The 18,400-nt window shown below is 49.2% G+C and overlaps 1 protein-coding gene across 1 annotated transcript in view; it reads right to left on the reverse strand.

Annotated features, from left to right (window-relative positions):
* TARBP1 (TAR (HIV-1) RNA binding protein 1) overlaps window positions 1–18,400 on the reverse strand; it is a 59,436-nt gene that overhangs the window by 27,565 nt on the left and 13,471 nt on the right. Inside the window, exons 9-13 of the mRNA XM_025039071.1 lie at window positions 17,462–17,551; window positions 12,926–13,067; window positions 8,143–8,242; window positions 7,070–7,242; window positions 1,318–1,415 (exon numbers count right to left, since the gene is read on the reverse strand). Of these exons, the coding sequence (XP_024894839.1) occupies window positions 1,318–1,415; window positions 7,070–7,242; window positions 8,143–8,242; window positions 12,926–13,067; window positions 17,462–17,551 (603 nt within the window). The remainder of the gene's footprint in view (window positions 1–1,317; window positions 1,416–7,069; window positions 7,243–8,142; window positions 8,243–12,925; window positions 13,068–17,461; window positions 17,552–18,400) is intronic.

Raw genomic sequence — 18,400 nt, forward strand, 5'->3', positions numbered from 1 at the left:
TGGGGGGGGTGGGCGGCGCAGTTTATTAAACCCTAAGCTTCCCGGCAAACGCGCTTAACCGGGAATTCTAAAACCCCATTTATTCACGAATGAATTTTTCAAAATAATTTCGAAGTGCCATATACCGAGTCTGCTTTTTAAAATCTCTGCATTTAAATGATAAACATCCTATTAACCCTTTTCTTTTTTAAGCTATTTTTAGCTTCGATTTCCAAATAAAACGCATTAGATGATGGGTATGTGGAGCTTCACGATACTTTGGTTTATGTCTGAAAATTTCCATCAACAAAGGGTAAAATAATACCGATGAGAATAAAGTAACACTGGAACAAAACACGCAAGAAAGTTACGTCGTTATTAAATGGCTTCTTGGAAACTTAAGTGTTGGGAAAATGTAAACAGGTGCTTAACAAGAAGAAAGCTGAAGGTCAACACCCCCGTCCAGAGGGTTACAGCTTCCAGAACATCTCACGCCTTTCGGTGTAAAGCTTGTCTTTTTGTATTTTTATACCTGCTTACCGGCTATCAAACAAATGGACTAAACCGGGTATTCTAATAAAAGTTGTTAAGTATAAATTCTTACTTTACTGACTGTAAATGACAATAATGAGTCTACGTCAACATCTGTCCCTAGGGATTTCAACCAAAAAAAAATTAAGAATAAGCATTTCTATAAGAATTGATATTTTCATAACATTCTTGAAACGCAGAGAGAAACTTACCCGTCTTTTTCAGATGTCCTGGAAAGAACAGATTGCGTGGAGAACAGAGACAGAGGCGGCGTTCGCAGAGCGCCCTCCCACCTCGGCGGGCCCTTCCCAGCGCCCACGCATTTCAGAATCGCTCAGGGAGCTTTACAGACACGAATGCAGCGACACCTGGGCCCACCCCAACCTGCGAACCCGCGCTCTGGATGCTGAGCCCTCAGCACCTCACGCCGTCCAAAGCCCTGCAACCCTGGGCGGTAGACGCATCGTCTCCATTTTGCCGACGAGGAGACTGAGGCTTGGAAAAGCGACCCGACTTCCCCGCGGTCACAGTTACTACCCGGATGGAGCCGGACTGATCGACTTCCCCGCGGTCACAGTTACTACCCGGATGGAACCGGACTGATCAACTTCCCCGCGGTCACAGTTACTGCCCGGATGGAGCCGGACTGATCGACTTCCCCGCGGTCACAGTTACTACCCGGATGGAGCCGGAATGATTTCCCGCTCCCTGAAGCTGCGTCCCCAGCAGGTCGACTTCCTTTCGGTCGAACACAGCGCCCGCCAGCGTCGACGGGAGGAATGACGAGTTACTCCGACGAGGACTTACGCTGCTGAGCTCGTCCACGGTGAGTCTTCTGAGGATAAACTCCGCGATGCTGTCTGTGGCAGGCAGGACAAGGTTCCGAAGAAGAGTAAACACCTCATCTGCACGGGCGGAAAGTCAGTGTGTAACTAAATGACAAGAGGACGTTATTCGGTACAAAATGCAGCAGCTGCTCTAATAACAGCACGACTACGTTAAGCGCAGGGGCGAATCGTGTACCGAAACGGATTCCAAGAACATGAGCCATTAATGCCACGGGGAAACCTACACGTAACCCTACAAGTCATCAGGAGTCCTAGTTCCGGTCGAGGCGGAGCAGGGCCCCAGCACCCTCTCGGTGACGTCGGTGACTGCAGCGACCAGACCCGGGCAGAACACCCGCGGCGGCTGCTGGAAGACTCCGCGAGGTGAGACGCGGCAGATGAATTCAGGACGACGTAACACCGAGCGGCAGCGAAGACCAGATGGAATCGGACGTGGGGGCCGTCCAGAGAGCGGGCAGCAGGCACCCCAACTTTCTGGCCACAGCACGACAAGGAGAACCCCTGGGAGGCAACAGTGACAGAGGCAGGCGCTGGGGGAAGTGGCCCGGGAAGTGGCTGCGGACACCTGTGCTCCCCGGGGTGCTCGCCCTGGACCGGGTACCAACGGGCAAACCAAAGCCTTTCAGAACCTCACTAATGGAGACAACTGCCGAGGCCCCGACCGGCTCCCGGGTGGCGCACGTGGGGCACAGGTCAAGACAGCGCTGCGAAGGGTCCGGAAACAAAGCCGAGTGGAACCAACGCCCAAGGAAGCGGGGTGGGAATGGGGGCCCGAACCCGCCCGCGCACACCAGCGCTCCCCACGGGCCTGGCGTGAGCCCCCGAGTCCCGTGGCACGGTGCTCGAGACGCCGAGGACACGGCCCAAAGCAAGCGGGCAGGTGAAGCGTCAGGACGGTCCCAGGAAAAGACGACCCACGGCACAAACGCCAAGGCGACGGCGAGGTCAGACGACCCGACGAAGGCCTCAAAGCGGCAGTGATGAAAACGCTTCCCAGGTCAGCCAGAAACGCTCTTGAAACAAGTGGGAAAACGCGACGTCTCGGCAAAGAAACGAGATACGCACAGAAATCACACGGAAAATTTATAACTGCAGAGTACGGTAACTAAAATAAAAACTCGCAGAGTGGACTCAAACACGGAAAAGGAGATGTGAGAAAAGACTCAGTGAGCTTGAAACTGATCGGTAAAATATGCCATCTAAGCGACAGAGGGGGGAGCGGTCAGAAAATAAGCCCGAGGGCTGACGGCAAAGATCTGGCACGCGCGTCATGAGCCTCTCGGAGGGGAGAAGACCCGAGCTGAAAAACATTCGAACGAAAAAATGAAAACTTTCCAAATTCGGTGAGTTTCCTAACTTGAGTCAGGGAGTTCGGGGAGCCCCCCCAATGAAAAAGCGCAAAGGAAGTCATCCCCAGACACAGGACCCCAATGCTGAAAACCAAAGACAAAGAGAAACAACACGTCGCCCGGGGAAGAACGGCTGGAATGACCCGTTTCTAAGGAGAAACCGTGGGGGCCAGAAGCAAACAGAACATTTTTAAATTGCTAAAAAGATCTATCAAAGCAGAATTTTGTATCCAGCGAAAATAGTCTTCAGAAGGTGAGTTAAAAGACATTTTCAGATGAAGGAAAACTAAGAGATTCACTGCCAAGAAGCCTGTTCCCCAAAAATGCTAAAGGTGTTTTTCAAACAAAACAGATGGGATGCCATAGGGAAATATGAGAACACAGGATAAAGAGCAAAAGCAGCTGTCAGTATCTAGGTAAACGTCAGAGGCTCTTCTCTCGAATTCTTTAAAATTTGCTTGATGGTTCAAAGCAAAACATATAACACTGTCTGGCAGGGTTTTCGACAAATGTAGTGAAAGACACTGTCACAGATGGCGGGTGGTAAAGGGACCTGTGAGACGGGAAACTGTCTACATGCACGTCAAGCGGGAAAACACTAATTCTAAATGGACGGCGAAGAGTTAAGTATGTGCTTTGTAATCCCTAAAGGAATCAAAAGAAAAAACAATTTTGGACATTTAGTAAAAAACACAAGACATTAAAATGCAGTAAGAAATAATGTTCAGACGGCTCGAAAGAAGCCAGAAGTGAGGAAGGAGATGACAGACAGGGACTAAACAGAACACAAAAAATGAGAGACCTGACTCCAAACGTAAGGAGTTGTATTAAACGTAAATGCTCTAGACCAGTCAAAGACAGACTGTCGAATGGATAAAAAACCAGGACCAGCACTATGTCTACGAGAAATCCACGTCTGGGAGGGGGCAGGTCAAATACACGCTGACGGACGGAAACTTGACTTTGGGTGGTGAACACACGATGCAGGGTACAGATGACGTGTCACCGAATCGTACAACTTGAAGCCTATATTATTTAACTAACCAATGTCACCCCGATAAATTTAATTTAAAAATTCCACTTCAAATATGATTATCCAAATATAATAACGGGACAGAGAAAACATATTATGCATATTCTAGACACAAAAAAGTAAAAGTAATTGTATTACTACCCGACGAACTGGAGTTCAGAGCAGAGAAAATAACCAGGAACGAAACAGAGACAGCACGTGATAAAAAGAGTCAACTCGCCGAGAAAACACACACTGTACGTGCACCTAACGCGGAACTTCAGGACAGACGAAGCAAAGCTGATGGCTCCGAGGGGGCGGCGAACCCGCAGTCACAGCTGGAGACGCCGCCGCCCCCGCCCAGGACCAGAGAAGGTGGGAACCGGCAGGGACGCGAACTCTCGGGCACCAGTGACATTTAGCAAACACCCCACCCGGCAACGGCAGGACACACGTTCCTCCCACGTCTACACGGAACATTCGCCAAGACAGATCCGAGGTCACGAAACGCACCTTGGCGAGTTTTTAAAAACTGGAAGTAGGCCAGGTGTGCTCTCTGCCTGCCAGGGAATCGAGTCACGAGGCAGTCGCGGAAGGACAGGGAGGGCCAGCCCAGCAGCCGGACCCGGACGCCTCCGAGGGGCCTGGCCCTGACACTCGGAAAACGGCTTCTCACCTCAAACCTTCTGACTCCAGTCTGAGCTCAGCTGACGGCAACGCCAATCTGTCCACATCTCCAGAAACCGGCATGACAGTTTCGCAGCCCACACCCAGCCCACCAGCAAATCCTGCCGGCAGAACCACGACAATACACCGGATCGGGACGCGACACGCTGGCCTCCGCTCTCACCCCTGCGGCTTATGCTCAACGGCGCAGCCAGAGTGAGCGTTAAGATTTAAGTCAGATCTCGTCACTCCTCAGCCCACGTCTAATAAAAGCCGTCTCCTCGAAACGGCCACAAAGTCCAAGTCACCGCCCCACTCCTCAAACTCACCTCCAATCACTCCCGGCCTCGCCTCCCCCTCGGTCGGCACTCACCTGGGGCCCGTGCATGGGCCACCAGCTCCGCCCGGAGACCCCCACCCAGCCTCTAAGTCTCTGCTTACGGCTGACCGCTCGGCCGGGTCTGTACCCCCGCTCCGCCCCACCGGCCCCGTCTTCTTTCTCGTCTGTCAAACTACCTGTCAAACTACCGTGGCTTTTGTATCGTCATTGCTGGTCACCTCTCCCAGTCCGGCCCCCACCCCAGAAGGCAACCTCCCCAGGACAGGGGTCTGTCTCCTTCACGGCCAGACCCTCGTGCTCGAAGCTGTGCCGGCAGGAAGGGACGGATGCCCCAAGCCAGGCGGGAGGGCACTCGCGGTCCCCTCTGCTCAGACGGACCCGTCCCCCACCCGCGGGCACCCGCACGGACGCGGCCGGGTCACACGGGGCTGGGGGGGATACACCTGGCCACAGCCCCGCCAACCAGCGCCTCCTCCCCCTGCTCTTCCCCACGTGTCGTCCCGGCTTGAAAGGCTTAAAAAATAAAAACAAAACAAAACAAAAACAAACAGCGAAGGACGCGGGAGCCGCGGCAGCCCGCACGCTCGCGAACCCCGCGAAGACGGGGAGTCGCCACGGCTTCTCCAGCTCTCGTAGACTCGACGACTTCCGTAATAAACCACCGAAAATTAAATTTAAAAAAGTGTTTAAACCCAACAAAGTCACAGTCACCCAAACAGCAGCAACTCACACTGACGGCGAGCACGAGACAGGCCTGTCTCCCCGTTACTGGCTCAGTCTCCCTCGTACAGGGAATTCACTCCCGGACGATTTGCTCACTTATGAAATGGAAATAACTATTTTTCTCGTCTTGTCAAAGGACTCCTTCCAGGAGTAAGAGCTATTTAAAGCCAATTCGACGTGACGTGGGTTAGCAGTCATAGAGAGGCCACCGAACCGGACGTGTCTCTCTCCGGCTCCACGAGGAGCGAAGGGAACACGTCCAGCCTCCGGGTGAGAACATGAAACGTGAGCACGACTCCTCTAAAAACCACCGTCACTGTCCTGTGAGCTGAACATACGGGCCCTACGAGCGGGGACGTGGCCTGGGGACCCACACACAGGCCCAGGGGACATGGAGACGGCGTCCGCGCTTCACTGCACAGAACCCAACGCCCGGCGACAGGAGACTGCAGACCTGTCACCGCACGACGGCAGACAACGAACTCCGAGCCAGGACGCGGGCGAGTCCTAGACACGCGGTAAGGGAAGAGTTAGAGGCTGCGAACAGTGACGTTTCTACGAAGCTCACGAGCCAGAAAGCGAGACGGCACGCGGCTGCGGGATGCCACCGCGCCGGAGATGAAGTCAGAGCAAGGGGCGAAAGGCGGGGGCGGAGGAGCTCGGGTGAGTTCGGGCCTCGGTCGGTGGTGCGTCCACGGGTGTCTGTTCCGCACCATGACACACGCGGCCTCCCATGTGTGCGCCAAACGTCAGAGACATTCCGGGGCGTCCGTGACCCAGCCCTGCACGTGAAAGCACTGGGCCCAGGCAGATGGGCGAGACGCATCGGACGAATCCGCATTTATGCCCTCAAGGGGTTAAGAATGTCATGAAAAGCCACTATGACGAGTACAGCGTTTGGTCCTACTCCGCGCTCGACAATGTCAGGACTCGGGAGCCAGCTTTAACCCTCCATGAGCACAGACCACGATCTTGTCAATGTGATCCTTGGCTTTAACTTGATATCTATCATTTTTTTTAAATTTTAGATTTCTACAATTCCCAGTGAAATTGGTCAGAAAGGGCTGGGAATCGGGTTGCCCATCAGCATGTCATCTCCACTGGGTTTTCAGTGGGTCAGACACCTCGGGCCAAGGAGGGAAGAAAGAGCTTTTATCCACTGCTGTGATACAATCTGTACAGGTATTTTCCACCTAAAAGGTGCTCAGAGATTAATATAGTTACAAATACTTATAAAACTGCTACCACCCTCGTGCTGCTGGCTAACTTTCTGCAACGCGTAGCCTAGTAGCAATGAGAATCGAATCTTGCTTAAACGTATATGAAATAGTGAACTATTTCAACAGTCTAGAAGTCACTGGGAAGTACACATTTAAAAAAATAAAAGCGAATGAAGTTATATTCTAAGTCTGATAGTGACCGACAGATGTGAGCACGCAGACATCGGCTCCGTGGGGCAGGCTTGCTCCGTCCATGCTGTGACCCCAGCCCCACCGGTCACTTGGCAAAGAGCCACTGAACGTATGAAACGGTCCTTTATCTTAAAAGATCAGGAATCTCCTTTCATTCGAGACACCAAGAAGACACCGAGCAAGTCACCCCAGAAACACCTCATCCTCACCATCCTGGGTCCTGGAAGCTTCCGGCGAGCAAGCGTGCAGCAGCTTCAGCAGCAGCTGGAGGCTCCTCTCGCTCCTCGGCAAGGGCAGGTAGGCGCTGGTGCCCGCCCTCGTGAGCGCGTCCAGGAGAGGCTCCAAGAACATCCTCAGCACGTTCTGCGTCCTCTGCTTTTCGCTAGATGTGGAAAGACACGCCCAAATGAAGCATTTCCAAAGCACAGAGAAATTGTTTTGCCTCTGTAACTCGTGGAACTAGTTAACTAATGGATTCGATGAGAATCACTCGCACGGTGACACAAACACCTGGCACCGGCTAGGACCGAGCTCGCCCTCCGGTCTGCGCCTCCCTGGGGACAGCAGCAAGTCACCAGAGTGACAGCTCAGGGAAGAACGGACTGAGTCGGCTCCAGGCACCAGTAGGAAGAAATCCCACGTCCTGTTTATTTGCAAATTAAAATGCTGAGACTCTGCTTTCATAATTAAAAAAAATAACCAAAACAACTGCTAGTCAAGGAGATGAAACATGTTAACAAAAAATGCAAAGAGTCAAGGACTTATGAAAAACTTCTTTATCCAACCTTAGTACTAACTCTGTCTAGAAGAGATTTGCTGTTAATTAAATTACCTGCATATGTGAAGGTACCTAATAAAGCTGCTTTTTGCAACGACTATAACCTGAGAGAGCTGTTCTGCTTATATTCTCAAAATATAAATGAGATTGTTTTTATCTTATTACCTTTCAATCCAGTAAATTTCTTTACCTAATCTTACGCTAAAATCTGATAACCCATTTTGGTAATATTCTTATATAAACCAGTGATTACTGTATATAATTTTTTAAAGCTTTCTCTAACAGTTTAACTTGCCACCGTGCAAGGAATAACGGGTCCTTATTACTACTAATTTACTGTGAAGTTTAAATATTTCTGCGGTGCGTGGCCAACGTTCTACCTCCCTCCCTTAATGCTCTGTGATCGGTTCCACGCCAGTCGTGGAAACGTCTGATCGTGCACCAGAAATCTGAGCAGCACGGTTTTTCTGCTGAGAGTTTGTTTCCAAGTTCAGAAACACTTACCTGTGATGGCTCCTCATCCCTTCCACGTCCACAGCCAGCAAGACCATCAGAGCCACAAGCTGGGCTTCGCACCCGTCGGGCACCCCACAGTCTCCTCCAGCTTAAACGACAGGTTTACGAAGCGTCACAAAACCCGTCAGAGATGATGCTTCAGAGCAAAACAGCTAAACTGTGTCTCATCGGCACTGATGACCACACCGCGGCTGATGAGACGGCTCGTGGCCACACGCGCTTAAACGCCAGCAGGAACCAAGCCCCGTGTGCCCAGCGCCCACCGCACGCCGACCCCGGTGACAGACACGGCTCCTGAGCCGCGGAAATCGCAGCGCGGTCCTCGGAGAACATGCGAGGAACGGAGAACGGTCCACCGTCGGGGGCGTAAGTGAAAGCCCCTGAGAAACGCCGCCGGCGGAGCATGGAGGCAGGGGATGGGGGGCGGGGGCAGGGCCTCCCGGCCAGAGCAGCAGCTCCTCGGGCGTCTGGCGGGAGGGAGCTGCCACCTTCCAGGAAACGGACGGGGGCCGTGCGGCCGGGCCCATGGCAGGAGGGAATGACAAAGACGAGGACACAGAAACAGGTGGGCCAGGCCGTGCGGGCCCGTCAGGGCCTTGCCTTTCCCGATGGCAGGAGGCGGCCGCAGCGACAGGGAGGGGGCGCAGGGCACAGGCAGGCGCTTTACCGCGCTCCGCGGACGTCGTGTTTGGAGGTCAGGGGCGCCCCGCGCTGGGCAAGTCCACTGGGGCCATTTTCCAACGGCGTTTGCTCACTGTGTCTGTCTGTGTCTGTCACATTACGGTAACTCTCACATTTCAGACTCTTTCGTCATTACTGTATTTGTTTTGGTGGCCTGTGCCCAGCGATCACTGACGTTACGACGGTAATCTTTGGGGGGCACCACGAACTGCGCCCCCATAGGACGGCAAGCTCACTAACCGCTGTGCCCTGACTGCTCCACGAGACACAACCGCATCAACACGAGGCCCAGGCAGAACCCTCCGTGGCCTCTGGGTTTTCCCGTGGAAGGAAGAGTCGCACATCTCTCACTTTAAGTCAACACTAGGAGGACGAAGCTCGGGGAGAGGGGCATCTCGACACCCCGAAAGCTACGGCTCTGGCACCAACGGCCGAGCTGTGAACGCAAAGAGGTCGTGAAGGAAACCGAAGTGCTCGTCCCACGCACGCACGGATGACAAGCGCGACGGCTCCACTGCTGACGTGGAGAGCTCCAGGGGTCTGGAGGGAAGGTCAAACCAGCCACGACCGTCCCCTACGCCACAGCCCAATCCAGAGCGAGGCCCTCAGCCTCCGATTCTGTGACGGCTGAGAGGTGAGGGAGCTGCAGAGGGAAAGGCAGAGGCCGGCAGAGGCCGGTTCACCTTTAGGGAGAAGCCGTCTCCATCATGGAAGCCGTCTCTGCACGGTGAGGCCGCATCAGGCCATCAGCAGGCCCCGCTGAGATAACGAAGGCGGCTGCACTGAACGGACTCTCTGCAGAAGAAACGGCCTCTCGCTGGAAGATGCCACCACCCAGGACCTTCGCAGCCAGAGAGAAGTCAGAGCCAGGCTTCAAAGCTTCAAAGGACGGGCTGACTCTCTTGTTAGGGGCTAATGCAGCTGGTGACTTTAAGCTGAAGCCAATGTCACTTACCATTCGGAAAACCGTGGGGCCTTACGAACTATGCTAAATCCACTCTGCCGGTGCTGTATGAACGGAACGACAAAGCCTGGATGACAGACAGCACGTCTGCTTACAACGTGGTTTACTGAGTGTGTCAAACCACTGTCAAGACCTGCTGCTCAGAAAAAGGTTCCTTTCAAAACATCCCTCCTCACTGACAAATGCGCCTGGTCACCCCGGAGCCCCGATGGGAAAGGACAGTGCCTGCAAACGCAACATCCACCCGGCAGCCCCCGGATCAAGGAGACACTCCAACTCTCGCGTCCTGTCACTTAAGAAATATCTCATACGGTTACAGGGCTGCCATAGCTAGTGATTCCTCTGACGGATCTGGGCAAAGCAAACTGAAACCCTCCTTAAAGGGTTCACCGCCACAGATGTCATTAAGAGTCACAGGAAGAGGTCAAATGTCACGATTCACAGGAGTCTGGAAGAAGATTCTAACCCTCGCGCATGACTCTGAGGGGGTCAAGGCGGCGCGGAGGAAGTAACCGCGGACGTGGTGGAAAGCGCCAGAGGACTAAGGGGAGCAGCTTCCTGTGGAGGAGCCAAGAAAGCGACTTCCTGAGAGGGACCCAGGCCTGGTGGAGACGCCGTGAAGACCCACGCGGTGACGAAGGGTTCAGACTGTGACACAGGTGTGGTCGACGTCGCAGCGGCAGGGTTCGAGAGGGCTGACTCGACCCCAGTTCTGAAGAAGTCCTGTGAGCGAAACGCTGTCACTCATGGTGTGTCACTACAGCATCGTGTGCTACAGAGAAGTCGCTCGTGAAAGGAAGAGTCGATCAGTGTGGCAAACGTCATCGTACTCTGAGAAAATGCCACAGCCGCCCCGCCCTTCAGCAGCCATCCGCATCGAGGCTGGGCCCCCCGCCGGCGGAAAGGTTAGGACCTAAGGCTCAGATGACGGTCGGCACTGTCTAGCAATGAAGTACTTATTAAGGCAGGTACGTTTTTCAGACATGGTGCTATGGCGCCCTCGACAGCCTGCGGTGCAGTGAATCCTGACTCCCACGCGCCCCGGGAGCCCAGAGGTTCTGGGGCTCGCTTTACTGCGGGGGCCTGGAACCAAACCCGCGACACCGCCGGGCTCCGCCTGTCCTCAAAGGAGGGAGGAGCAATCTGTGAGGTCGCAGCCCTCCCGAGCCCTGAGCAGTCCTCCCGGACCTTCCTGATCTCCGAAGCTCTTCACCACGTCTGGCGATGTTGGTTTTGTGTGGTTTTCCTTGTCGCTTTGTCATTGCGTGTTGCAGATGTGACATGTACGCATACACCTATTTCCCGTCCATCCTCATCTCTTACCGTTCCCACCTGGGGGCCGTGCCGGAGACAGGCGGGGATGCCGCCCTCCCTGAGCTCCCCGGGAGCAGGAACACCCAAGCCTCGTGGGGTCCGCTGTCCCGCTTTCCACATTCATCTCTATCCACTCATCAGGTGTCACCATCAGGCGACCTCCCCCACCCCGGCTGGCCTGTCTGGACAGTGCTGCTCACACGAGCTCCCCGCCAGTGCCATCTCCTGCAGGCCCCGCACTGGGGTCACCTGCTCCCTGGGCGACCCCCTTGCTAGACGACACCCGTCTCTGTGGGCAGGGGGCGCGTCATCTGTCTCTGTAACTCCCATGCCTGACACTGAAAAACACATGGTCCAAGGGGACCAAACGCAGGTGACAGAGAGAGACTTAACTCTGGGTGGTAAACGCACGACACGACATGTAGGTGACGTATTACAGAACTGCATACTTACAACCTATATAATTTTATTAACCAATGTCACCCCAATAAATTAAAAGAAAACATATGATCAATGTGTGCTGAATAGTTTAAAATCCACCTATGCTGACTATGTCAAAACTCAAAGAAAAGGCTATTTCAGATGTATAAACTGATTGAAAATAGTGTTTTGACAGACGAGTCTTTCTATAAAAACAAATTTGACTAGTATATGTATTTTATGCTTAAAAACTCAAATAGTGCTTGCTTTGGAATTTAATGACATCCTGAAAAAAAGCCTAGTAATTGATCACTAAACTAAAATTTTATAAATGCACTTAGACAAGGGCATTAAAAGTCAAAACATTAAACACACATACATATGAATACTTCCTTTGCACTTAAAATCCACTTTTTAAAAACTTAAAATAGCATATTAAACAGTATATTTTAAGACCTAGAAATGTTAAAGAAACTAAAAATCTCATTTCATCCAATTGTGAATATTTAATCAGATCTGATGCTGTTATATACTCTGAATTGTAAGGCAAACTATTTTAGGAGTTTTAATCTGTTTACTCTGGTAGGGACTAAAATTTATTTACTTTTCTAGGCCTAACGAAAGAATCTTCCAAGTAACAGCACAGAAAATCACTAAACAGAGAGACTAAAACACAAGAGAGAAGTTCTAAGGAGGAAGAGCTCATGTGTTTGACAACAGAGAGACTAAAACACAAGAGAGAGAGAAGTTCTAAGGAGGAAGAGCTCATGTGTTTGGGAGGGTGCTTATCTGATCCTTAAGAGCTATCCCATGATTAGATCGCAGAGATCAGGAAAAGAAAAAGCCCTGGTCTGAGACCAAGCTGGGAAATTTAAGACACGTTAAATTCAAAGATGCGACTTACTCAAATGCTCACTAATGACTTTAATGAAGGGGAAACATTAGAGATGTAGAAAGAATCTTAGTTAATGAATCTGCCACTGGTTCTTCCTGAGTCTTACGCATTTCCCCAAAGAAGTTGCAAGACTGACCTCTGCCCAGTATCTGGCAAAAAGAAAAACTAATAAAACCATCCTTTCGAACATAATTTTTCTCGAAAATCACTTTTCATAATCAGTTCACATTAAATGTAATGCTCTGAAAACAAACAAACAAAAAAAGAACAGATTCATCTACAAAACATTTCCACTTCAGAGGCTCCAAAAACACATCCGCAATATCTAGCCCAAAAGGATCTGGTAACTGCGGAATAAATTAACAGATTTGTTTGTGTCCAACTCCCACTCTGGCCACACACACCTGGCGAAGCCCATCTCCTAACCTGAAAACCAGTTAAACCTTCTTCGAAAACACTTTGGTGACATCGATCCAGAAAAATGACTTCAGACTTACTTTCCCAAGCAGGAGACTTAACGTACTCTTGAACTAGGGTCTTCACGTAAGCATTCAAGGAGACTGGCTCCTGAAGCCCCACGAGGCTACAAGCTGCAGAGCGCCCAAAACAGGTTTCGTTAACACGCAGCCAGTCGCAGAGCTAGAAAAGAAAAGAGTTATCGCCTTATTTTAAAAAACCTACTGAACAAAGGGTTTCTATCTCCCAAAGCTAATTTTCTGTCTTGCACAATAAACTGAATGTAAATGATTGAACATTATAAATAAAACATTTACTGTCGTGACTTAGTTTCACACAGTGCAGAAAAGTGTGTGTGTGAATGAGTGTGTGTGAATTAGTGAGTGTGACTGGGTGTGTTTTCTAATCTCTATTCAAGATTTTATGAACGGGCAAGAATTTCTAAAGCACCGAATATAAAATGCGCATTTTGATAAGGTATTCTAAAGAACATCTCTGTGAAAAATAACACATTATGCAAAAGAAATTACAACCTTAAATTAAAACTCATTCCAGCTTCACATATTAAAACGAGGATATGTTTATCTTTGGATGTCGAATTTGAAATGTAAGTTATAATGAAAGTTCCTACACTCCTCACAAGTTTATTTTCTATCATACACGCATTTTAAAACATATTAAGAGCAATGCTGTCCTAGTCCTTGTCCATATTTTTTAGAAGATTTGCAAAACTAAGTCACAGAACTTCACAGAATTAATCTTTGATTGCATGTACCTCTGAATTGTTTTGAAATCTGTGTTCTGAATTTTCTTTTCATAATTACCTCTTAAAGTACAAATTCAATAATGAATTTAAATATGAAGTAAACAGTTCTATCTTCCTAAAAGGTAAGAATTAAAAAAATAAATTCCATCCATTAAGGTCATCCAAAATTATATGTGAGACAAAATAATAAAAATGAACAAAATAACAATACGTCACTTGACCAAAGACAAACTGATGAATGAGTGAATGACCGAGTCTCGACTAGAACCGCCAAACCCGCAGGAACTAACTCGGGCCGTTCGCCACCGCTGCGGTCTTTATCAAGCCGAGATCTCAAAACGCGACCTAACGGTGAGGTCAGCTAATACGTATCTTTCCAAAGTACACACTTCCCTTTACACTCCTCTCAAACTGGCCGGCCGAAGTTTCTCGATTATTGCTATAAAATGTATGAGGTTTTCCAAATCTTCTATTTCTATAAGCACAATCCTATAATCACATTACTGAACTAAACTCAAATTCATATTTTATTCTTTCCCTCTATCGAACCTGTGACAAAATTCAGAATAGTTCCCTTCGAAGTGTCTTCGTGTCAGACTCAGGGTTTAAATGGCATCTAACCAGCAGTCTCGAGTACACAGGTTCCCTTGGTTCCCCATCAAAATACAAGTCTCAAAAGACTATTTGGACACTGTCAAGAGAATGAGAAGACAAGCCAAAGACTGAGAGAAAAAGATCTGCAAAAAACACAACTGATCAAGGGCTGGAATCCAAAACATCTGAACAAACGTTTCGCCAAAGAAGATACAGTATGTAGACAGCAAACGGCATATGAGAAGATGCTCAACATCCTATGTCATGAGATGACTTAATAATTAAAACAACCTCCACTACACACCGAATGGCACGGCTAAAATGCAGGACCCCGGCCTCGCCGAGTGAGGACGTGCAGCTCCCTGCTGGCGGGACAGAGCACAACGGGACAGACACTTCGGAAGACCGGTAGGTGGTTTCTTAAAAGACTAAACATACTCTGACCATACGATCCAGCAGCCAGGCTCCCTGGTATTTACTCAAGTGAGTTAAAAGTTTTACGGCAGCTCTATCCTTTAGTAGGTGATGGATACATAAACTAGTCCATGGGACAATGGAATATTCTTCAGTGATAAAAAGAAATGAGTTACCTAGCCATGGAAAGACATGGAAGAACCTTAAATGGAAATTACTTAGAGAAAGAAGTTAATCTGAAAAGGCTTCATAGTGTGTGAAGTGTATATAATGTCGTATAGACTCCAACGATATGACATTCTGGAAAAAGCAAAACTCCAGAGGCAGGGGAAACATCAGTGGCTGCCAGGGGCTTGGGGTGGGCGGAGAAGATGGGGTGAACGGGTGGAACCCGGGACTCTTAGGGCAGTGAAACTCCTCTGTACGGTACGGTGATGGTGGATACACGTCATATACACTTGTCAAAGCCCACAGAACACACAGCACAAGAGTGAACCCTGACGCATCTGTGAGCGTTAGTTAATGATGCTTCAGCTGTAACAAGCGCACTGTGCTGATGCCGACCGCTAGTACCGGGCAGCCCCGTGGGGAGAGGGGAGTGCTCAGGGGATTTATGGAAATTCTCTGCACTTCCTGCGCAATTTTTTCTGTAAACCCAAAACTGCTCTAGAAAGCAAATTAATTTTAAAAAATCATGTAGGTTGAGCTATGTGAAATAGCCATTTCTATAAATTAATATCGACTAAATACAACGATTTTATGTAATTCAACATCACAGATTTATACTATACAGCAGAAGTTATAGATGTAGCCGAATCTATGCTGTTACATATACTTAAATAAGTGCTTTTGTTATTAGACAAACAAAAAGCATTAAAATTGGGGTTCAAGCATGAACCACAGACTATAAAGAACAGCGGCCACGTTTATTTGCTGACCGCTGTGTTCCCAACACTCAGCACAGTGCCTGGGGGGGGCGGGCGCATAAGAGTGTTCAGTAGACACATTCGAGACAGAGAGATGAGCCACACGCGCTCGAAGAAGAAAAAACATGAAGGCAGATGTTAAAGAATTAGAGAACTGAAAAATTAAGTGGAACAGATAAAGAAATCTAGGGGCTGGCGCCTCAAAAACGAGCAAACATCTGGCTCATCGATGGAGCGGAAACGCGTCATAGATCCTGACACGTGACATGGGCAAAGCTCAGCCTGAAAGTTTCACACACCTTTTCTCATTTAAACCTGGCAGCTCACACCACACACCACAAAAATCCCAGAGGGGCGAACCACGACTCAGGAGCCACACACACCAAAGCAAGGGACAGAGCTTACGTGGATACGTGAACAAGCTGAAAATGGGAACAGGCGAAATGCAGGAGACACAGAAACACACGCGTCTAGAGAAACGCGGACGCTGGACGGTCGAAATCGAGAAATTACTGTTAACATTTTTAGGTGTGAAAAGGGCTTAATTTGGGGTCCTTTTAAAGTCCTTATCTTTTAGCAGTACATACTGAAATATTTACAGATGAAATGATAAATTTTGAAACAAAAGCCCAACAAAAGGAACTGATTAAATAAATTCTAAAACATTTAATCAACTGAATTTTAAAACACTACAGATTGGAGAATTATTTAGCGACTTGTTGAAATGGTCAAGTATATGTGAAAATGAAAAATGAAATTCGAAACAATATGTTTATTGTTTTAAAATACGTGTACCGATATATCATTTTAAATATCCATATAGTGAGAAAGAATGAGAATTATATATTCAAAAAATTCACAATTAAAACAAAAGATGGATTTAGTTGGGTGGTGGGCATCTCAGGTGCTCATTTTCTTTATATGGTCCCGTATTTTTCAGATTCCACATACTTGGATGATGATCAAGAATATGAGATGAAATTCTACTTTTCAAAGGTCCCAATTTGCTCCTTCTTCATCCCTCTGCCATCACCCTACTGACGGCCTCGTTATTTTCCACCTGAATATTTTAACGAAGTCCAAACTGGTTTCTCTTGCTTCTGTGTATAGAGCCAGAATTGCCTTCTAAAATGCTCACATCCCTAGATTCAGTGATCTCTTAGGCATTGAAAAAACACAAAATACAAAAGAAATTCAAAATTCAAAAAAAAAAAAAAAGGTTCTGTTCTCAAACACCACTAAGCTATAGAGCAAATCAGAAATCAACAAAAATATGATGGGGAGGATGGGGAGGAAGCGGGCACTAACGGGCAGGAGGTGACATGGGGGAGGCAGCGGGCCGGGGACAGTGACCAGCACGGGGGGAAGGGCGCCCACCACAGCAAGGGCTGGAACAAGGGCAAGGGGTCAAAAGACACTTAGGATTTCATGATGAATTTGATGCATAAAGTCAGGAAAAACTACGAATTACCTAAATGCCAGGCTTGGGCAACGGGGCAGACGAAAGTGCCATGAACTGACAGGAAACAGAGAGAGAGGAGGTTTGTGTTACTTCCTGAGCGGTGTAGCATCGTCACCCCTAGCACAGCTCATCCAGCATCGCGACCTGCCCACTGGCCGTGCCCCCTCCTCCGAGCGGTCGGCCTCTCCCCCGACACTTCCCCGTCACCATCCCCGTCACCACCCCCGCCCGCCCGTGAGGGCCTCAGTGGCACCATTACATCTGCTCGAAGCAGACAGACAACTTTCTAAAATCTCTGTTGACAGATAACAAAGCAATTGTTATGTTACATAAATGGCTAGTGATAAATTCAATTAGAAAACAATTTTTCATAAAGTTTACAAAGCCCTTATCATTAAGCTATTTCCGATCTCACCTCTGTCCACAGTGAAGTCCCCCGTCCTAAGGACTCCTCTTGTCTCAGAGACATGAGAAAAGTTGAGACGTCGGAAAGTGACACTTTCTCCTGGTGGGAGGTAGTTTTTAAAATTTACTCATTTAAAAATTTTTAATTGAATAAAATAAAATCTGTAAAAGCAACGTACTATACTATCTAAAATAAAATTAGTTCGATCAAGAGAAAGCTCATTTTAAAGATGTTATTCAACTTTTAAAATAAAGTACTGATTACAAACAAGACATTATATAAATGAAAGACTGTAAATCTATCTTCCTCAAGGCAGTCTTGATCGAAAAGCAAAAGCAAAAAAATTATACGAGAAATAACTTATCACTTCACAAAGCCACACAAATGACGCCCCGCCTTAAGACAGCCACCTAGGTCTTTCATTCCTGAATGAAGATCTGCTCTAAGCCGGGGTCGGGAACCCACTCACGGCCCGTTTTGTGAGTGAAGTTTGACAGGACCACAGCCACGCTGTTTATTTAGCTACTGTCAGTGGCTGCTTCTGAGTGGCTGTGACAGCGACCGTGGGATTCCCTAAGCCTAAAGTGAGCACCGGCCCGGCCCTTCGCAGCTCCACCAGGCTCTGCAAAGACACAGACCAGAGACCATAGGCCCCGAACGTCGGGTTACTGGGAGGCGTGGGGCAACGCGGAGGATGCGGGCGAAAGCTGCCGAGCGTCCTCCCCAGCAGTGTCACCAGCGTGTGCTCAGGCCCCGGCACACGTGCAACGTCTCCCAGGGAAGCTCGGTACAGACTCGGTGCCAGGGCCGTCACTGAGGCTGGTCACAGACTCCCAGAGGGAGTGTGCAGACGCCTCCGGCACAGCGAGCCGCCCCATTGGTCGGACGTGGGAACCCCCGAGTCGCGACAGCGTCACAGGCCACCTCCGTCACTCCTGTCTGCTCGCC

Source organism: Pteropus alecto, unplaced genomic scaffold (assembly GCF_000325575.1).
Source record: "Pteropus alecto unplaced genomic scaffold, ASM32557v1 scaffold189, whole genome shotgun sequence".
Classification (NCBI taxonomy): domain Eukaryota; kingdom Metazoa; phylum Chordata; class Mammalia; order Chiroptera; family Pteropodidae; genus Pteropus; species Pteropus alecto.